This window comes from Cyprinus carpio, chromosome A7 (assembly GCF_018340385.1).
Source record: "Cyprinus carpio isolate SPL01 chromosome A7, ASM1834038v1, whole genome shotgun sequence".
In the NCBI taxonomy this organism is placed as follows: domain Eukaryota; kingdom Metazoa; phylum Chordata; class Actinopteri; order Cypriniformes; family Cyprinidae; genus Cyprinus; species Cyprinus carpio.
The window spans coordinates 17896550-17911371 of NC_056578.1; the positions used below are offsets into that span (position 1 = coordinate 17896550).

Below are 14822 nucleotides of genomic sequence, written 5' to 3' on the forward strand. Positions count from 1 at the left end.
CAGCCAAAGAATCTCCTCTCTTTACAAAGAGCGTAAGCTGGCTGAAAGTGATACTGTGGCAAAAGGGACTGGCAATTTGTCCCTGGAACACAATTAAAGGTCAATCAGACCGAATTATATTGGTTCCTTTCTCTAGTTGGAGTAGTTTACTCATCTCTAACAGAAAATACAAGTTCTGAACAGCAGAGCTTTGCAGAACAGAGGGTAAACTGTCCTGGAAAAGAGAGTAAAAACCAAGTAAGTATGAGGCAGGGTGGGGTAAGAGAAGCTAACCTATCTGTTTGGTAACAACGCTCAGAGTGAAAATGGTAAGACAAACAGTAATCCGATTATATACATCACACTATTTATAGACAGCCAAATGCCTATCATCTTCTAAACAAGAAAAACTTCTGTAAAGAGATATGTTTAGGCTGGTACAATGCCTGTTGGACACTTCATCATAGCTTACACAATCATAGTGCAATGACATTATGAATATTAGCCTAGTTTATGATTGTGGAAACGTGAAAAGTCCTTTATAACATAATTTTTAAAATATTTTATTTTTATTTAACATTACCAGTGTTTTTCTTTGAATACTCATTAGGCTATTATTCAAATACAACAGAATATTGGTCCATATAATGGCTGATGCCAAACGATGCTCAAGGTAATGCCAATATCTATAATGCAATTCAGTGTGATAAGATGCACACAAAAATTCTCTGTCATATACTGTCTATTTAAGCAAGATCACCTGAGCAAGAGTGCTGCTGTTTTGAATATTAGCTTGACTATGATTTAGCTGCAGGCACATGAATGCAGGTGATAACCGTTGTGCTGATATTCAGTTACCTACTTCATTTCCTCCTGGTTATGCACAGCTCTGAGGTCTGCAGTCTGAAAGAACAACAATGAAACCAAACAGAATGTAATGAAACTATGTCCTGAGTTGGAGCAACTGTCGGAGGATGTTCACACATAATGTTGCATTTAACTGTGCTGCTTCTACATTGTTTTGTACATGACGCGGTTGCCCAAGTTAAAATAAGTTAAACTTAAAAAATTATACTAAAAGAAAAAGCCCATTCTGTTGCACCATTCCATTCCATTTGTCCATTCCATTGCATCGTCCATTCCATCTAGCATTATTAAACGCAAAAACATGCTCTGTGTAAACTTGCCCTAGGTCAAAATTTATGAACAACATACAAATAAAAGCACGCTCTACTTTTGCCTCTTGTACTGTATTGTAACAATACACAGTAGGGTTGTCATGATACCATAAACACGTTACAATACTATACCAGCTGAAGTATCACGATACCAAGTAGTATCCCAAAACCATGCGAACAGAGATAAATATTAAAAAGGTGCAAATTCTACACAGCATTTTGCGCCCTTAAAAGGCACCACAGAAAGGTGACAGGACAAAAAAAAGAAAAGAAACCTTTCCATAATCATTCCTTCAAGTGAGAATGGCTCATAATCTGAAAACTTTAGCATGATGTGGAAAAAAATACTGGAGTCAGTTTGTTACTTTATTTTATTAGTGTTCAATTATTTTATTAAACTGGATATATTACACCTTTTTATATTTTATGTGGTGTCATGATTTGATAAAAACAAAGGTTTATTATTGTATGGTCCTGTGGCATTTCATTTATTGTATACCTTTTAAATTCGCTTATTGAAAGAACAACAGCAGCAGCAGTATCTGAAACATGTATTTGGTACATGCTACCTTTTATCTTTACTCTTTCCTTTCATTCTTTTCATGGCTTTGGAAAACTTGCATCTGACGTTTCTCTATGTCGCTTTTTGCATAACTCCGGGTCATCAGTACCAAGCTTGCAATTTATTTCTAGGAATTAAATGCTTTATCTGAATCTTTAAAGTCTCTCCACGAGCGATCGTACAGGTGCGGATGTATTTGTGCCAGCTCAGCTATTCGACACAGTCTATTTATGTTGCTAGTGACTTGGAAAAGTTGTTCTCTTGCCGCCTGCCTTCCGTTGAATGAGAAACGACCCGGGAAAAGAAAAAAACTAAATAAATAAAAAAAATAAATCACACATCATAGAAGGTGGATTTCCAGAACACAGCCACCGATTGCATAATCGCCACAGACCAATGGTAGCGCAAAGGTGTTTAGGAGCCAGAACGAACTCCCCCAGAAATTTTGTTTTGGTCAGCGGTTTCGAACTGCCGAAACAAATTCAAAACTTTTTTTTTCAGTTGCGACGCTGCGGTTGCTATGATACAGAATATCCGCTGAACTGAAGTAATATGGCAGACGCATCATGAAATAAATGTTTAGCCAATAATTATTTTTCATAACAATAATATGGTAATCCTGCAATTCCATCTGGGAAAGACATAAATACTTGGAGACAAGCAATATTAACTTCTCCATTGTATCATACAAGTCGTAGTACAAGCAGGGTGTGATGGTTGGTAGGTATTAGCCCCGTCCGTCCCTCCACTGCGATTAGTCAGCTGACTAAAAAGTGACAGTGATGAGCACTGCGTTTACCTAAAGTTGAACATTCTTCAACTCAAAAACGCCTGAGTGCTCAGCGTTAAAAAGATGCTCGGTGTTTGGCACGCTCCTGGCTTGTTTATTATTTCTGTAATTAACACAAACTCCACATGGAATTCCATATCTTAAAAATGCATTTGATCAACTGAACGACTTTACAAGTAAACAAACGCTGACATTGGGAACGTTTCATTTTGCAGAAGACGGTACTGTCATATACTTTGGGTACATAATTTATTGATGTAACACCAGATGTCAGGATTGAAAAACCTTCTGATAAAAACCTTCTGTAGTTGGTAATGCCTCTTGGAATAACTTTAACAAATAAATAAATGAAAATTTCAAACAATTCTAAGTAATGGGCATCATTTGTGCTGACTGGGGGTTTGGGGAGCTGAAAAGAGAAACAGGAGAGGGACACCCTGCAGCCTGAGAGGAAGTGATATTCAAAACAAAGTTATCATTTCTTGTGGGAGTGTCTTTGCGGTGGTTAACTCAAAACGCAATCACTGTCACAAACAGGATCAACTTTCTGTGAAAACATGAGTTCAGTAGACTGAATATGAGGAGATGTTCATCACAGGCACCTGTCAGCCTGTGCATGTGTGTTTGTTCTTGTTCTGCCAGGCCATAGGGCAGATCACAGCTCATTACTGCTTTGATTTATAATTTAGAGGTAGGATAAAGCAGTTTTAGTGGTGATGTGAAGTCACTGCATGGTATTAACTTTACTGACTATTACACACACCTCCAAACCATGACAAAAATAACTAAAACCGACATTATGATGGACGAAAAAAATTTCAGTTTTTAAATATAAAACCACTTATAATAAAGCTACAAAAAAATATAGTGCTGATAGCACTGGTCTGAGAGAGGAGGTTATCAGTCAACTCTGCTTTCAGTTATTTATTATTCATATCAAGCATTTGGTAAAAATAGCACCAAAGTTGAACATACAAAATGTGAAAATGCACAGCATTTTTTAAGATGTGCATCTTGCAGATGTATAAGCAAGACAACCTTAGAGCCTCAGAGAAAAGAATACCCTACTAAATGTACCATATTTTAAATAAACATAACATAGGTGGTGTTATTTGCTCTGTCAGACACCAAGTGATACTTTTTCTTTAATTTGAATGTTTCATTCAAAAGCTTATCCTGTTTTCACATGAAACCCCATTGTCGTCTTCGACTAGCACTGGCGAGGAACCTATTCCCTGTGTAAATCTGTATTCTATCCATTGCTCTCGTGAAGTCTCAACAATGCCTTTTTTCCTGTTTTTATCCACTGGATATTTAGCAAAAAAATATCTTATAACCTTACATTCTTGCAGTGAAACTGTACCTGTCACAAGCACATTAAGATTTTGCACCTCATATTTTTGTTTTGGTGGTTAAATGCCAGAAATTGTCCACATCTGTGCTCCCAAACAGAGTTCTGAACACCAATAAAAAAATTTAGATAACCTACATAAAACTGGACAGGATTTTTTTTGCAGAGTTATAAATTACTTTTAGCACTCACATCATTTACAACAAATATCAGCATCAAACCAAAGTTGTATTTACCAGCATAAGACAATTCTCACTGGTGACTGTTAAGCATTAAGCATCCTGGGCACATCATACAAGAAGGCGTCTTTGTGGGAGGATCAATCTAGCAAATAGAAGAAGCTGCTAACCACATGAAAACAACCAGAATCACATAACATTGCAGTCTGGCTTACAAAAGCATTTGCATTTGTGCGTAGTTGACTTGCTTTTCAACTGGCTAGATGCATGGGGGAGTATTCAAGTTCAATAACAAGCCATTTCATCACTGGATGGTGTAATCACCATCAGCTTCCCACAGTATACACAGACCATTAATCTCAAACAGACAACACTAAATATGGTCACTGACCATGTCTGTTACCTTTTGTATATATCCACTCTTTGAAAGCAAACTCAAAAGTCTGATGGAAAACAGCTCACTGATGTTCACCTTGTAGGGGCACAACAACACGTTTGAGCTGATAGTCGGGCCAAAAGGGATGTCAGCAAAGCTCTTTATGTACAATTGTTTTCACAGCTGGCTAACAAGAGCAACAAAGAGCCACTTCAAAATGGATACTAAACATAAAAAGGAGTAATGTGGCCTGCATCTTGAGAAATTAATTAAACATGTTAATAATTCAACTAAGGGCATGTTCATATTTGGCAGATTTGATTAAATTAAAAGGAACTCTGGTGCCACTTACACATGTGCCGGTATTTGGTAATGCGATATATCACAGTAATTAATATGCACAATATTGTTATTGTGGGCACTTCTAAATACCGTGAATAATTATATATTACAAATTATTCAGAATTTGGAATGCATTTTAAGAATACTATTCCCATCAACTGGTCAAAATGCACAACACTGCTGTATGCTGCTTGAAAGACGAGTGAGTTATATATATTTAGACTTAATAGGCTATTTATTTTCAAACTTTTTTTTTTTCATTTTAATCTGGACTACAACATGCCCTAGATATTGTTTGAAAGTGTTTTGATTCTTTATTGTTCATTCACACTTTACATTAGGGCTTAACATTAGTTAATTCATTAGATAAGATAAACTGCCAACGAAAAATTAAAGCCAACATGAACTAAAACTTGTATTTTTTAACAAAGATTAATAACTTCTGTAGCAAATGTAGCTATTGCTCATTGTGAATGTTAATGCATTAACTAAGGGTACTAATGAGGTCTTATTGTAAAGTGATACCTATGGGTCTTTATAGTGCTTTTGCACTTTAATCGGTGTAAAACTTTTAACTTAATATTTTTTTCTGTATTGATTTATTGTATTTAAATGTTCAGTTATTTTTGTTATAAGAAAAAAAGTTATTTAACCTGTTATACTGTATTATGACCACTTTTTTAAACTAAATTTCAATACTGTGATTATACCGTATACGGTGATAAAAGCATTAGCAATTAATCGCAACAGGAAAATTTGATACCACCATATCCCTAGTGCCACTGCTCTGTTAGTGTGAACTGCCATTAGCTGGTAAAAACGGTCATACCACCATATATACACACATACAAAATATACGCCATAAAAGATGTCCAATCAGGTTGTGACTGTGTGTGCTTATGCCTTTTGTATCTTTAGGTACAGTATTAAAAATGACAGTGTGAATGCTAAGTGAACCAGGACTAAATGTGTAATTTACTTTTTAATTTCGGACCAAAAGAGAACCAAACTACAAGTGTAAACACATCCTAAAATGGCTTGGAAATAAACTTGAACAAAGCTTTCCTTTTTTCCCCTCTATGCATGAATGATCCGGCTAGCTAAAGGGTGACTTACAACTGACTTCTACTGTTAGTAAACAATCTCAATTATAGTCACTACAGACTAAGCCTGTCCCAAACTATAGCCATGACCTTAATACAATCTAGAACGGTTTCTTGAACTTTTTTTTTTTTTTGATACATTTTCTAAAGTTAATTCTATGGGGGTGGGGGGTACAAACTCTCAAATAAAACACAAGTGAACTAGACTAGCAACAACACACTCGTCTCTTGTGTGGAAATAATAGGAAAGATGTGTAGTCTTTCAGTTCGCCCTCCTTTTTTTTCTAACACCAACTCTCACAAACATTGCGCACTCATCAACGCTCTTCTGAAATAGCAAACCAAGACTGCAAACAGGGCAGAAACGTATAATTTGAATGAATTTATTATCAGTCTCCACTCTTGTTTACTCCACTCGTGAATGCACTCGTTAGGTTAGCTAGTCGGGTGACAGCTAGCTAGGACATTTATTGTCATTCTTCTGAAATATCCCACTCAAAGTCATTTTGAAAACTCTTCACCACACTGTCTAATAGTAATGCTGTTATTTAAATAAACGTCGGGTTCCACGTGTTTTTACAGTAAAAGTTGTACATTTTAGTGTTTAGTTTCACTTCCGCACTCACGCTCAGTCTCTGTATATGTTCACCCCTCCCATACTAGCTCACTTCAGCTAAAGCACAATCCGATTAACCGTCACTTTTTCCAGAACTAAAGCAAAACCCACTTACCTTTGGTGTCGCTTAAGCAGTATAACAACATCAAGAGTTTTAACAAAAACATATCGAGTAATTTCATCGCTCGCACATTGACACCGAGGCTGGTTTGGCTGTTAGTTTGCGGGTCTTAAAGGCGCAAGGCTCGCCCTCGGTGAGTATTCGTGTGTATGTGTGTATGTGACGGCTGCTGCTGCTCTGTGTGGCCTCGGCTCCGCGCTTGTCTCTAACTGCCTGACGTCAGGCGCAGAGCGGAAAGCCACGCCCACTTCCACTGAACGCTATTGATAAGACTTGCGTTGAGCTTAATGGAATTTATTAAACTGGAGGACAACACGACAGTAGTTAAAAATATAATTAACCTTGGTTGCGGTTCATTGAGATCCTTTCTCATGCCAACTACTTAATAATAATTTTAATAATTCTTGATTATAAATGTATAATATATTAAATCCAGTTTATATGTCAATAAATAAAGGAATAATAATAATAAAAAAACTAATTGCCATTCTAATTTATCTATCATTATTAGATACTTTACTGACCCTTTACAGGAAATTACATTTTCACGGCAGCTTCAACGCACAAAACGCAACATCACACATATCAAGTCATTTCCAACTCTACAGACGCACAGTCATAAATATAGTAGTGGTCGTTTTACTTCCTTGCAACATAAAACCGAGAAAAATGTGCAATTTGTATTTCACTCAGCCACACCTAAATGAAACGCCCTCGACTATCTAAATGCAGACATTACATATACAAACTGTTTGTATATATAGTTATATATAATTATAAATGGACTGACTCAATCTCTCATCATAACAAACGTTTTTGCACTTTTAGATTAAATCTACGTCTGTTACAGGTCGCTTTTAAAAACGAGAACGTCCCTAAATTGGGGGTTTGTCACATTTAACTCACTTTTGGGGACCATTTTTTACAGTTTAGAGACTGTACACGTTCGCGTTATAGGGAGCAAGGAATGATGAACAATATTTTAGTCAATGTTGCCATCGTGCGGTGGATAGAAACATTAAAATATGGGTTTGCTATATTGCCTGATGTTCATGAAAGACATACAGACTTTCACACGTGATCACGATATATATAGTGTGGAGAAAATCTAAATCCACGAAAGATTACATTAATCCCTCACGTGTATAAACTCTGCGTGACAGACAGGCCTATGAAAGAATGAAAGAAATCTTCAGTTTTTTCATTTTAGGTTTTTGACACAAAATACAAAATAATGGACACGAACAAAACAACAACGATAATAACAGCATAAACGAAGAAACAAAACTAATTAACAGACAAAAACATTTTACGTAAAGTTATATAGACATAGCCTATTAGGCCTATGCAGATTTGAAGAAATCCAAGGGCTGCCACACAGATTAAATAAAACGATGTAAACTGGGCTCCAAAGACACATAAAAAAAAAAATTCTTTTGAAAAATTAGATTTTTAGAAAAATTAGAAAAACTTTGAAACCTTGAAAAATAAGTAGACTAACTATTAACCAATATAATATTTATTATGCTGTTATTTGGGTAAATGCTTGTGTGACTTTCAGAAGTCGCCTGCAATTGATAATTAAAATGATAGGTCGCCTAAAAATAACATTATTTAATATTCTGTCATTTTTTATTCACCCCATGCTGCTCCAAACCTATATGAATTTCTTTTTCAAGTGGACTACTAAAGAGATGTTAGGCAGAAAGACAATGACAGGCTCATTCTGCATTCACTTTCTTAGCCTCAGACTGTCAGTCTAAGGTTCTGCCTGCGTCTCATTTTGTGTTTCATGTTTGGAACAAAAAACGGCGAGTAAACGATGACATAATTCTCATGTCTGGATGAAGTATCCCTTTAAGTTGCTAGTAAAATGACAGTCAGTCAGTGGTTGTGTATAGTCGGACTCGGTAAATAAGTGTCTATGAAGGGGTGACGTCAGAGGTGGAGATGTCATGGCGTTTTCGGAGCTGAGACTGGAGCTTGCCATCTAGTTAAAGGTTGTCGTCGATGCGTTCAACGAAATGGAGAAGGATGCAAACCCTCATCGAGACGCGGGAGGAAGTGTCCTGTGCCCCGCTGTCCCCGCAGAACCCTCGGATATCAAAACAGTGGGCGGAATGAAAGATGTCTGCGAGAAGAGAGCGACTCTGAGTACTTGTGCAAGTGCTAGCGGTGCTAATGCTACACCCTGCACACAGACATCAGATGCTGCTGAGACAGTAAGCAAAAGCGGACAACCGAACGTTTTACCAGAGACACCGTCGCCCGGTGCAGCGGATCAGCTGAGTAACGGGATGGGATACGAACCGTCGATGACCGCTGCTGGGAATACGGAGGGTGGCACCTCAAAGTTAGTAAACAGCCTCACGGGAGAGCAACCCGACGCCAATAATGTGCACGCGCACGGTTTGGATGGAGGGACTCTAGAAGCGACGAAGCTGGCCCAAGTCTGCTTATTTGTGTTCGGACAAAGCAAAATCCGCGAGCTCGAATTCAAACGATCACACCGTGTCCGAGGGTCCTCCGAGCGGGAGTGAGCCCAGCATCGCAGGAGAGTCCCGCAGCTTTGATTCACTGGAGTCCTTCTCCAACCTCAACTCCTGCCCGAGTTCAGACCTCAACAGCGAAGGGCTGGAGGACAAGGGGCTGGCTTTGACGATTCAGAGTGAATACGGGGCTGATGGAACGAAAATCCCCTGTCCTAAAGACAGGGTGACCGGTCAGTCGTTGTACCACATCAAGTGGATAAAGTGGAAGGAGGAGAACACGCCTATCATCACACAGAACGAGAACGGGCCGTGTCCGCTGCTGGCTATTATGAATGTCCTGCTATTGTCATGGAAGGTAAATAAGATGAGAGTCTGCTCGTTTGACAGCTCACAATACCACCCAAATTATAGATGTGCAAATTCTGTGGTTTGCCAGGTGCTCCAATTGTCCTTTGAAACTTTTTTTTTTTTTTTGTATTGTGTTTGTCTACTTAGTAAGTGCACTAGTCACGATACATCAGTTGTCTCTGCCATTAATAAAGGCGCTTTAAGACATTGATCATGAACAGCACCTCTGAGATATTTAATTAAAATGATGTAATAATAGATTTGCTTTATGTAGTGATGTTATGGGACTGTATGCATGTGATTACCCCAGTTAAAAGAAGTCCAACTTCTGCAGATGAAAAAATTTTTTAAACAAGAAGCTTGAGTGATGAAACAAAATGCAACTTTTAGTAAAGAATCTTCATGCATGCATTTTTTTTAATCATTTCTCAAAAGTCACACAGTTGTTTCGCACTAGTTGTTTTCTGTGAATGTGACTTACTTAATGTGCAACTGTGGTCCGTAATTGCATAAACAAATTGTAAAAATGTGGAGACGTCAAATGTGATTAGTACTGAAATACATCTTTTTCCTCTTATGTTTTGTAATAATATTTGGACAGTGGAAACTAGCTGAGTTAATTGGGTTTGACTTGAAATTCTGTTTGGATTCTGTCTTCACTTTCAGCTCTCTCTCTCTTTCTTTCTCTGTCCATATTTTTAAATAACATCCCCTTCGACATGTGTTTGTAGAGCCATACCAGTATTTTGGTTTGGTTCGAAACAGTCATTTTACAGGCACACCAATAACTTCTGGCTTTCAGTGCTGGACTCATTTGCATTATAAAGATGACATTTAATTATTGGCTTTGAGCGTGAGTTGGCAGGCACATGAGGTGCTATTTCAGTGCTCAGTCTTTCATCTTGAAAAAAGAGGCACTATGTTTTTCAGCTTTGAGTGCTTTAAAAGCCACTGCCATCTTCTGGAGATGATAGCCACGCTCAGAATGTTTTTACGATGGTTATTGTTTTGTTTAGTTTTTATTTTGGATCTAGTGCGTTTATGCTGATACAGCAGCCTATTTACACCATAACCCTTATGTATGTGTATTACATAACATCATTGCAGTAGGAAAAGAGGTCTCATATATGGCCATAGGCAATTTGTCTTTTAAACTAGTTTTAAAATGATTTTTCTCTGGTTCTGGCACAGGTCAAGCTGCCACCAATGATGGAGATAATAACAGCAGAGCAGCTGATGGAATATCTAGGTGAGCGTTTTATTTGCATTATAAATGTGGGTTCTTTACATGGCATTGTTGATTTGACACAATATCCTTTCAGTGAAGGGTTCTGTAGAAATCAGGGTAAATGTTTCAGGTTTTATTTATTTGAAAAGCTAATAAGAAAGGCAGAGATGCACAGAAAGTATGGTGGATTCACTGACAGCACCATAATGGGAACGCTATGCTCGGCTACTTCTCCCCGCAGTTTCAAGTCACTAATTGCTAGTTCGTTCCCAAAAAGAAAAGTTTAAATTTATCCACTATAGGGCATCAAATTACAGTAAGAACCATGTAAAGCTAGTCATGTCATCCTAATTATAGGATTGTGTAGTGTAATTTCAATATACACTCTCTGGTTAGACATTTTCTGCATGTACCTCTACATGAAAATCTGAGCTTCTCTGTGGCTTCACAAAGTGTTTGAGAAGAAGTCACTCTGTAAATCAAGTTAGACTCTCGTGAGTTTGATAAACAGCCTGATAAACATTGGAGAACCTGAAAATGTGATATGTTTTCAGAATGGTGATGGACAGCACCAGATCAGGGAAATACCCAGGGGGCTCGTCCTCTTGTAACGTCACAGAATCCAGATCCCTATTTCCACTGTGGCATGTTGACCTGCTACACTGAAGTGTTGCATTACTGCAGTCTGACAGTTGCCTGGTCCGCAGTTTCTCACATTGCATTAATGTTTTTTAACTCATTTAAAATGTTTTTAACAGTTTAAAAGCATTTGTCTACTAGGCCTAAATACCACTGATGGAATTTAAAAGCAGCTTGAAAATTTCAAAAAAATGTTGTAGCCTATCTGCCACGAAGAAAGTACACCAACTGCTGAAGGCTATAATAAAAGTTAGTCACTACCTGAGAGCATTTGATTGGATTTGAATATTGTGACACCTTGAGATGAGTGTTGTAACTGTAAGCAGTTTTATTTTGCCGCACACACTACAGAAATGTCAAGTATGAGATGTATATAGAGATCAGCTCTGGATGTGTTATTCAGAGTGCAGTGGTTTCTCTTAACACATTTAGGAGATGCTTTTATCCAAAGTGGAACACCACATGCGATTTCTAAAATGTCCAATACTTGATTCAGACTGTGTTTTGTTTGGAATCTTCCTGGAAAGTACAGACTTTATGAACTTTGCAAGCTCGTGCCTTGTTCATGCTCATAAAGTGCAGTGGTTGTGACCGCAGAGCATGTGGTCTCGAGATGTCATTCCTCACATGGGTGTGGTCACTGTAGTGTATATTTTCAGTTATTCATCATTTTTTCTACTCAGAATGAGAGCATTTATCAAGCATGTGTTTTTGTATGGCAGGTGGTTATATTATACAACTTTCATTAAACTTAAAAGTTTGGAAAGCTTAATCGTGTTATTTAATTTTTAATATGTTTATATATTATATGTAATGCATAAAATTACACAAAATTCATTAATTTCCTTTATTTAACCAGGTTGAGATTCAAATCTCTTTGCCCTGGCCAAGAGGGCAGCAACAGTTAACATAAAATATAAAAAATTTACATCAAAACTATACATTTTACCAGGGGATAAAGCAAAGAATCTGTTAAAATTACCTTGAACTCTTTTAAAGATGGAAGTATGGTCAGTTTAAATTTTTTTTTATAGATTATTCCAAGCAACTGAAGCATTATATTTAAAATCTTTTTTCCCCAGCTCTGTTCAGACCCGATGAATATTGAGATATAACAAGTCATTTGACCAAAGATTATAGAATATATTTGTATCGGATCAGCTGAGAGACAAGTAGGAAGGAGTATTGTTGTTGTTGATGTTGTCAGTGTTTTTGTTGCTGCTGCTCTACCATCATTATTTTTATTACTTTTTTTTTTTCATTTTAATCTGGACTACAACATGCCCTAGATATTGTTTGAAAGTGTTTTGATTCTTTATTGTTCATTCACACTTTACATTAGGGCTTAACATTAGTTAATTCATTAGATAAGATAAACTGCCAACGAAAAATTAAAGCCAACATGAACTAAAACTTGTATTTTTTAAACAAAGATTAATAACTTCTGTAGCAAATGTAGCTATTGCTCATTGTGAATGTTAATGCATTAACTAAGGGTACTAATGAGGTCTTATTGTAAAGTGATACCTATGGGTCTTTATAGTGCTTTTGCACTTTAATCGGTGTAAAACTTTTAACTTAATATTTTTTTCTGTATTGATTTATTGTATTTAAATGTTCAGTTATTTTTGTTATAAGAAAAAAAGTTATTTTAACCTGTTATACTGTATTATGACCACTTTTTTTTAAACTAAATTTCAATACTGTGATTATACCGTATACGGTGATAAAAAGCATTAGCAATTAATCGCAACAGGAAAATTTGATACCACCATATCCCTAGTGCCACTGCTCTGTTAGTGTGAACTGCCATTAGCTGGTAAAAACGGTCATACCACCATATATACACACATACAAAATATACGCCATAAAAGATGTCCAATCAGGTTGTGACTGTGTGCTTATGCCTTTTGTATCTTTAGGTACAGTATTAAAAATGACAGTGTGAATGCTAAGTGAACCAGGACTAAATGTGTAATTTACTTTTTAATTTCGGACCAAAAGAGAACCAAACTACAAGTGTAAACACATCCTAAAATGGCTTGGAAATAAACTTGAACAAAGCTTTCCTTTTTTCCCCTCTATGCATGAATGATCCGGCTAGCTAAAGGGTGACTTACAACTGACTTCTACTGTTAGTAAACAATCTCAATTATAGTCACTACAGACTAAGCCTGTCCCAAACTATAGCCATGACCTTAATACAATCTAGAACGGTTTCTTGAACTTTTTTTTTTTTTTTTGATACATTTTCTAAAGTTAATTCTATGGGGGTGGGGGGGTACAAACTCTCAAATAAAACACAAGTGAACTAGACTAGCAACAACACACTCGTCTCTTGTGTGGAAATAATAGGAAAGATGTGTAGTCTTTCAGTTCGCCCTCCTTTTTTTTCTAACACCAACTCTCACAAACATTGCGCACTCATAACGCTCTTCTGAAATAGCAAACCAAGACTGCAAACAGGGCAGAAACGTATAATTTGAATGAATTTATTATCAGTCTCCACTCTTGTTTACTCCACTCGTGAATGCACTCGTTAGGTTAGCTAGTCGGGTGACAGCTAGCTAGGACATTTATTGTCATTCTTCTGAAATATCCCACTCAAAGTCATTTTGAAAACTCTTCACCACACTGTCTAATAGTAATGCTGTTATTTAAATAAACGTCGGGTTCCACGTGTTTTACAGTAAAAGTTGTACATTTTAGTGTTTAGTTTCACTTCCGCACTCACGCTCAGTCTCTGTATATGTTCACCCCTCCCATACTAGCTCACTTCAGCTAAAGCACAATCCGATTAACCGTCACTTTTTCCAGAACTAAAGCAAAACCCACTTACCTTTGGTGTCGCTTAAGCAGTATAACAACATCAAGAGTTTTAACAAAAACATATCGAGTAATTTCATCGCTCGCACATTGACACCGAGGCTGGTTTGGCTGTTAGTTTGCGGGTCTTAAAGGCGCAGTCGCCCTCGGTGAGTATTCGTGTGTATGTGTGTATGTGACGGCTGCTGCTGCTCTGTGTGGCCTCGGCTCCGCGCTTGTCTCTAACTGCCTGACGTCAGGCGCAGAGCGGAAAAGCCACGCCCACTTCCACTGAACGCTATTGATAAGACTTGCGTTGAGCTTAATGGAATTTATTAAACTGGAGGACAACACGACAGTAGTTAAAAAATATAATTAACCTTGGTTGCGGTTCATTGAGATCCTTTCTCATGCCAACTACTTAATAATAATTTTAATAATTCTTGATTATAAATGTATAATATATTAAATCCAGTTTATATGTCAATAAATAAAGGAATAATAATAATAAAAAAACTAATTGCCATTCTAATTTATCTATCATTATTAGATACTTTACTGACCCTTTACAGGAAATTACATTTTCAACGGCAGCTTCAACGCACAAAACGCAACATCACACATATCAAGTCATTTCCAACTCTACAGACGCACAGTCATAAATATAGTAGTGGTCGTTTTACTTCCTTGCAACATAAAACCGAGAAAAATGT

The 14822-nt window shown here is 37.0% G+C and overlaps 2 protein-coding genes across 3 annotated transcripts in view; one reads left to right on the top strand and one right to left on the bottom strand.

The window, feature by feature from the left end:
• LOC109113683 (disintegrin and metalloproteinase domain-containing protein 10-like) overlaps positions 1-6785 on the bottom strand; it is a 64981-nt gene extending 58196 nt beyond the window's left edge. For both annotated transcript variants that reach the window (XM_042760046.1, XM_042760044.1), the window contains exon 1: positions 6592-6785. In XM_042760046.1, coding sequence (XP_042615980.1) covers positions 6592-6658 — 67 coding nt within the window. In that variant the 5' untranslated portion in view covers positions 6659-6785. The remainder of the gene's footprint in view (positions 1-6591) is intronic.
• Positions 6786-8621: 1836 nt separating this feature from the next.
• Positions 8622-11260, top strand: LOC122145777 (ubiquitin carboxyl-terminal hydrolase MINDY-2-like). Its single transcript, XM_042761366.1, has 4 exons — positions 8622-8819; positions 9028-9444; positions 10629-10686; positions 11220-11260. The coding sequence occupies exons 1-4, from the start codon at positions 8622-8624 to the stop codon at positions 11225-11227; spliced, it is 681 nt and encodes a 226-aa protein (XP_042617300.1). The 3' UTR covers positions 11228-11260.
• The last annotated feature ends 3562 nt before the right edge of the window (positions 11261-14822 follow it).

Bases quoted from the DNA above. Each gene is read 5' to 3' on its own strand.
- LOC122145777 (XM_042761366.1), top strand. From the start codon at position 8,622: ATGGAGAAGGATGCAAACCCTCATCGAGACGCGGGAGGAAGTGTCCTG. The intron at 8,820-9,027 runs GTAAGCAAAAGC...GAGGGACTCTAG, and splicing joins CATCAGATGCTGCTGAGACA to AAGCGACGAAGCTGGCCCAA. The intron at 9,445-10,628 runs GTAAATAAGATG...GTTCTGGCACAG, and splicing joins TCCTGCTATTGTCATGGAAG to GTCAAGCTGCCACCAATGAT.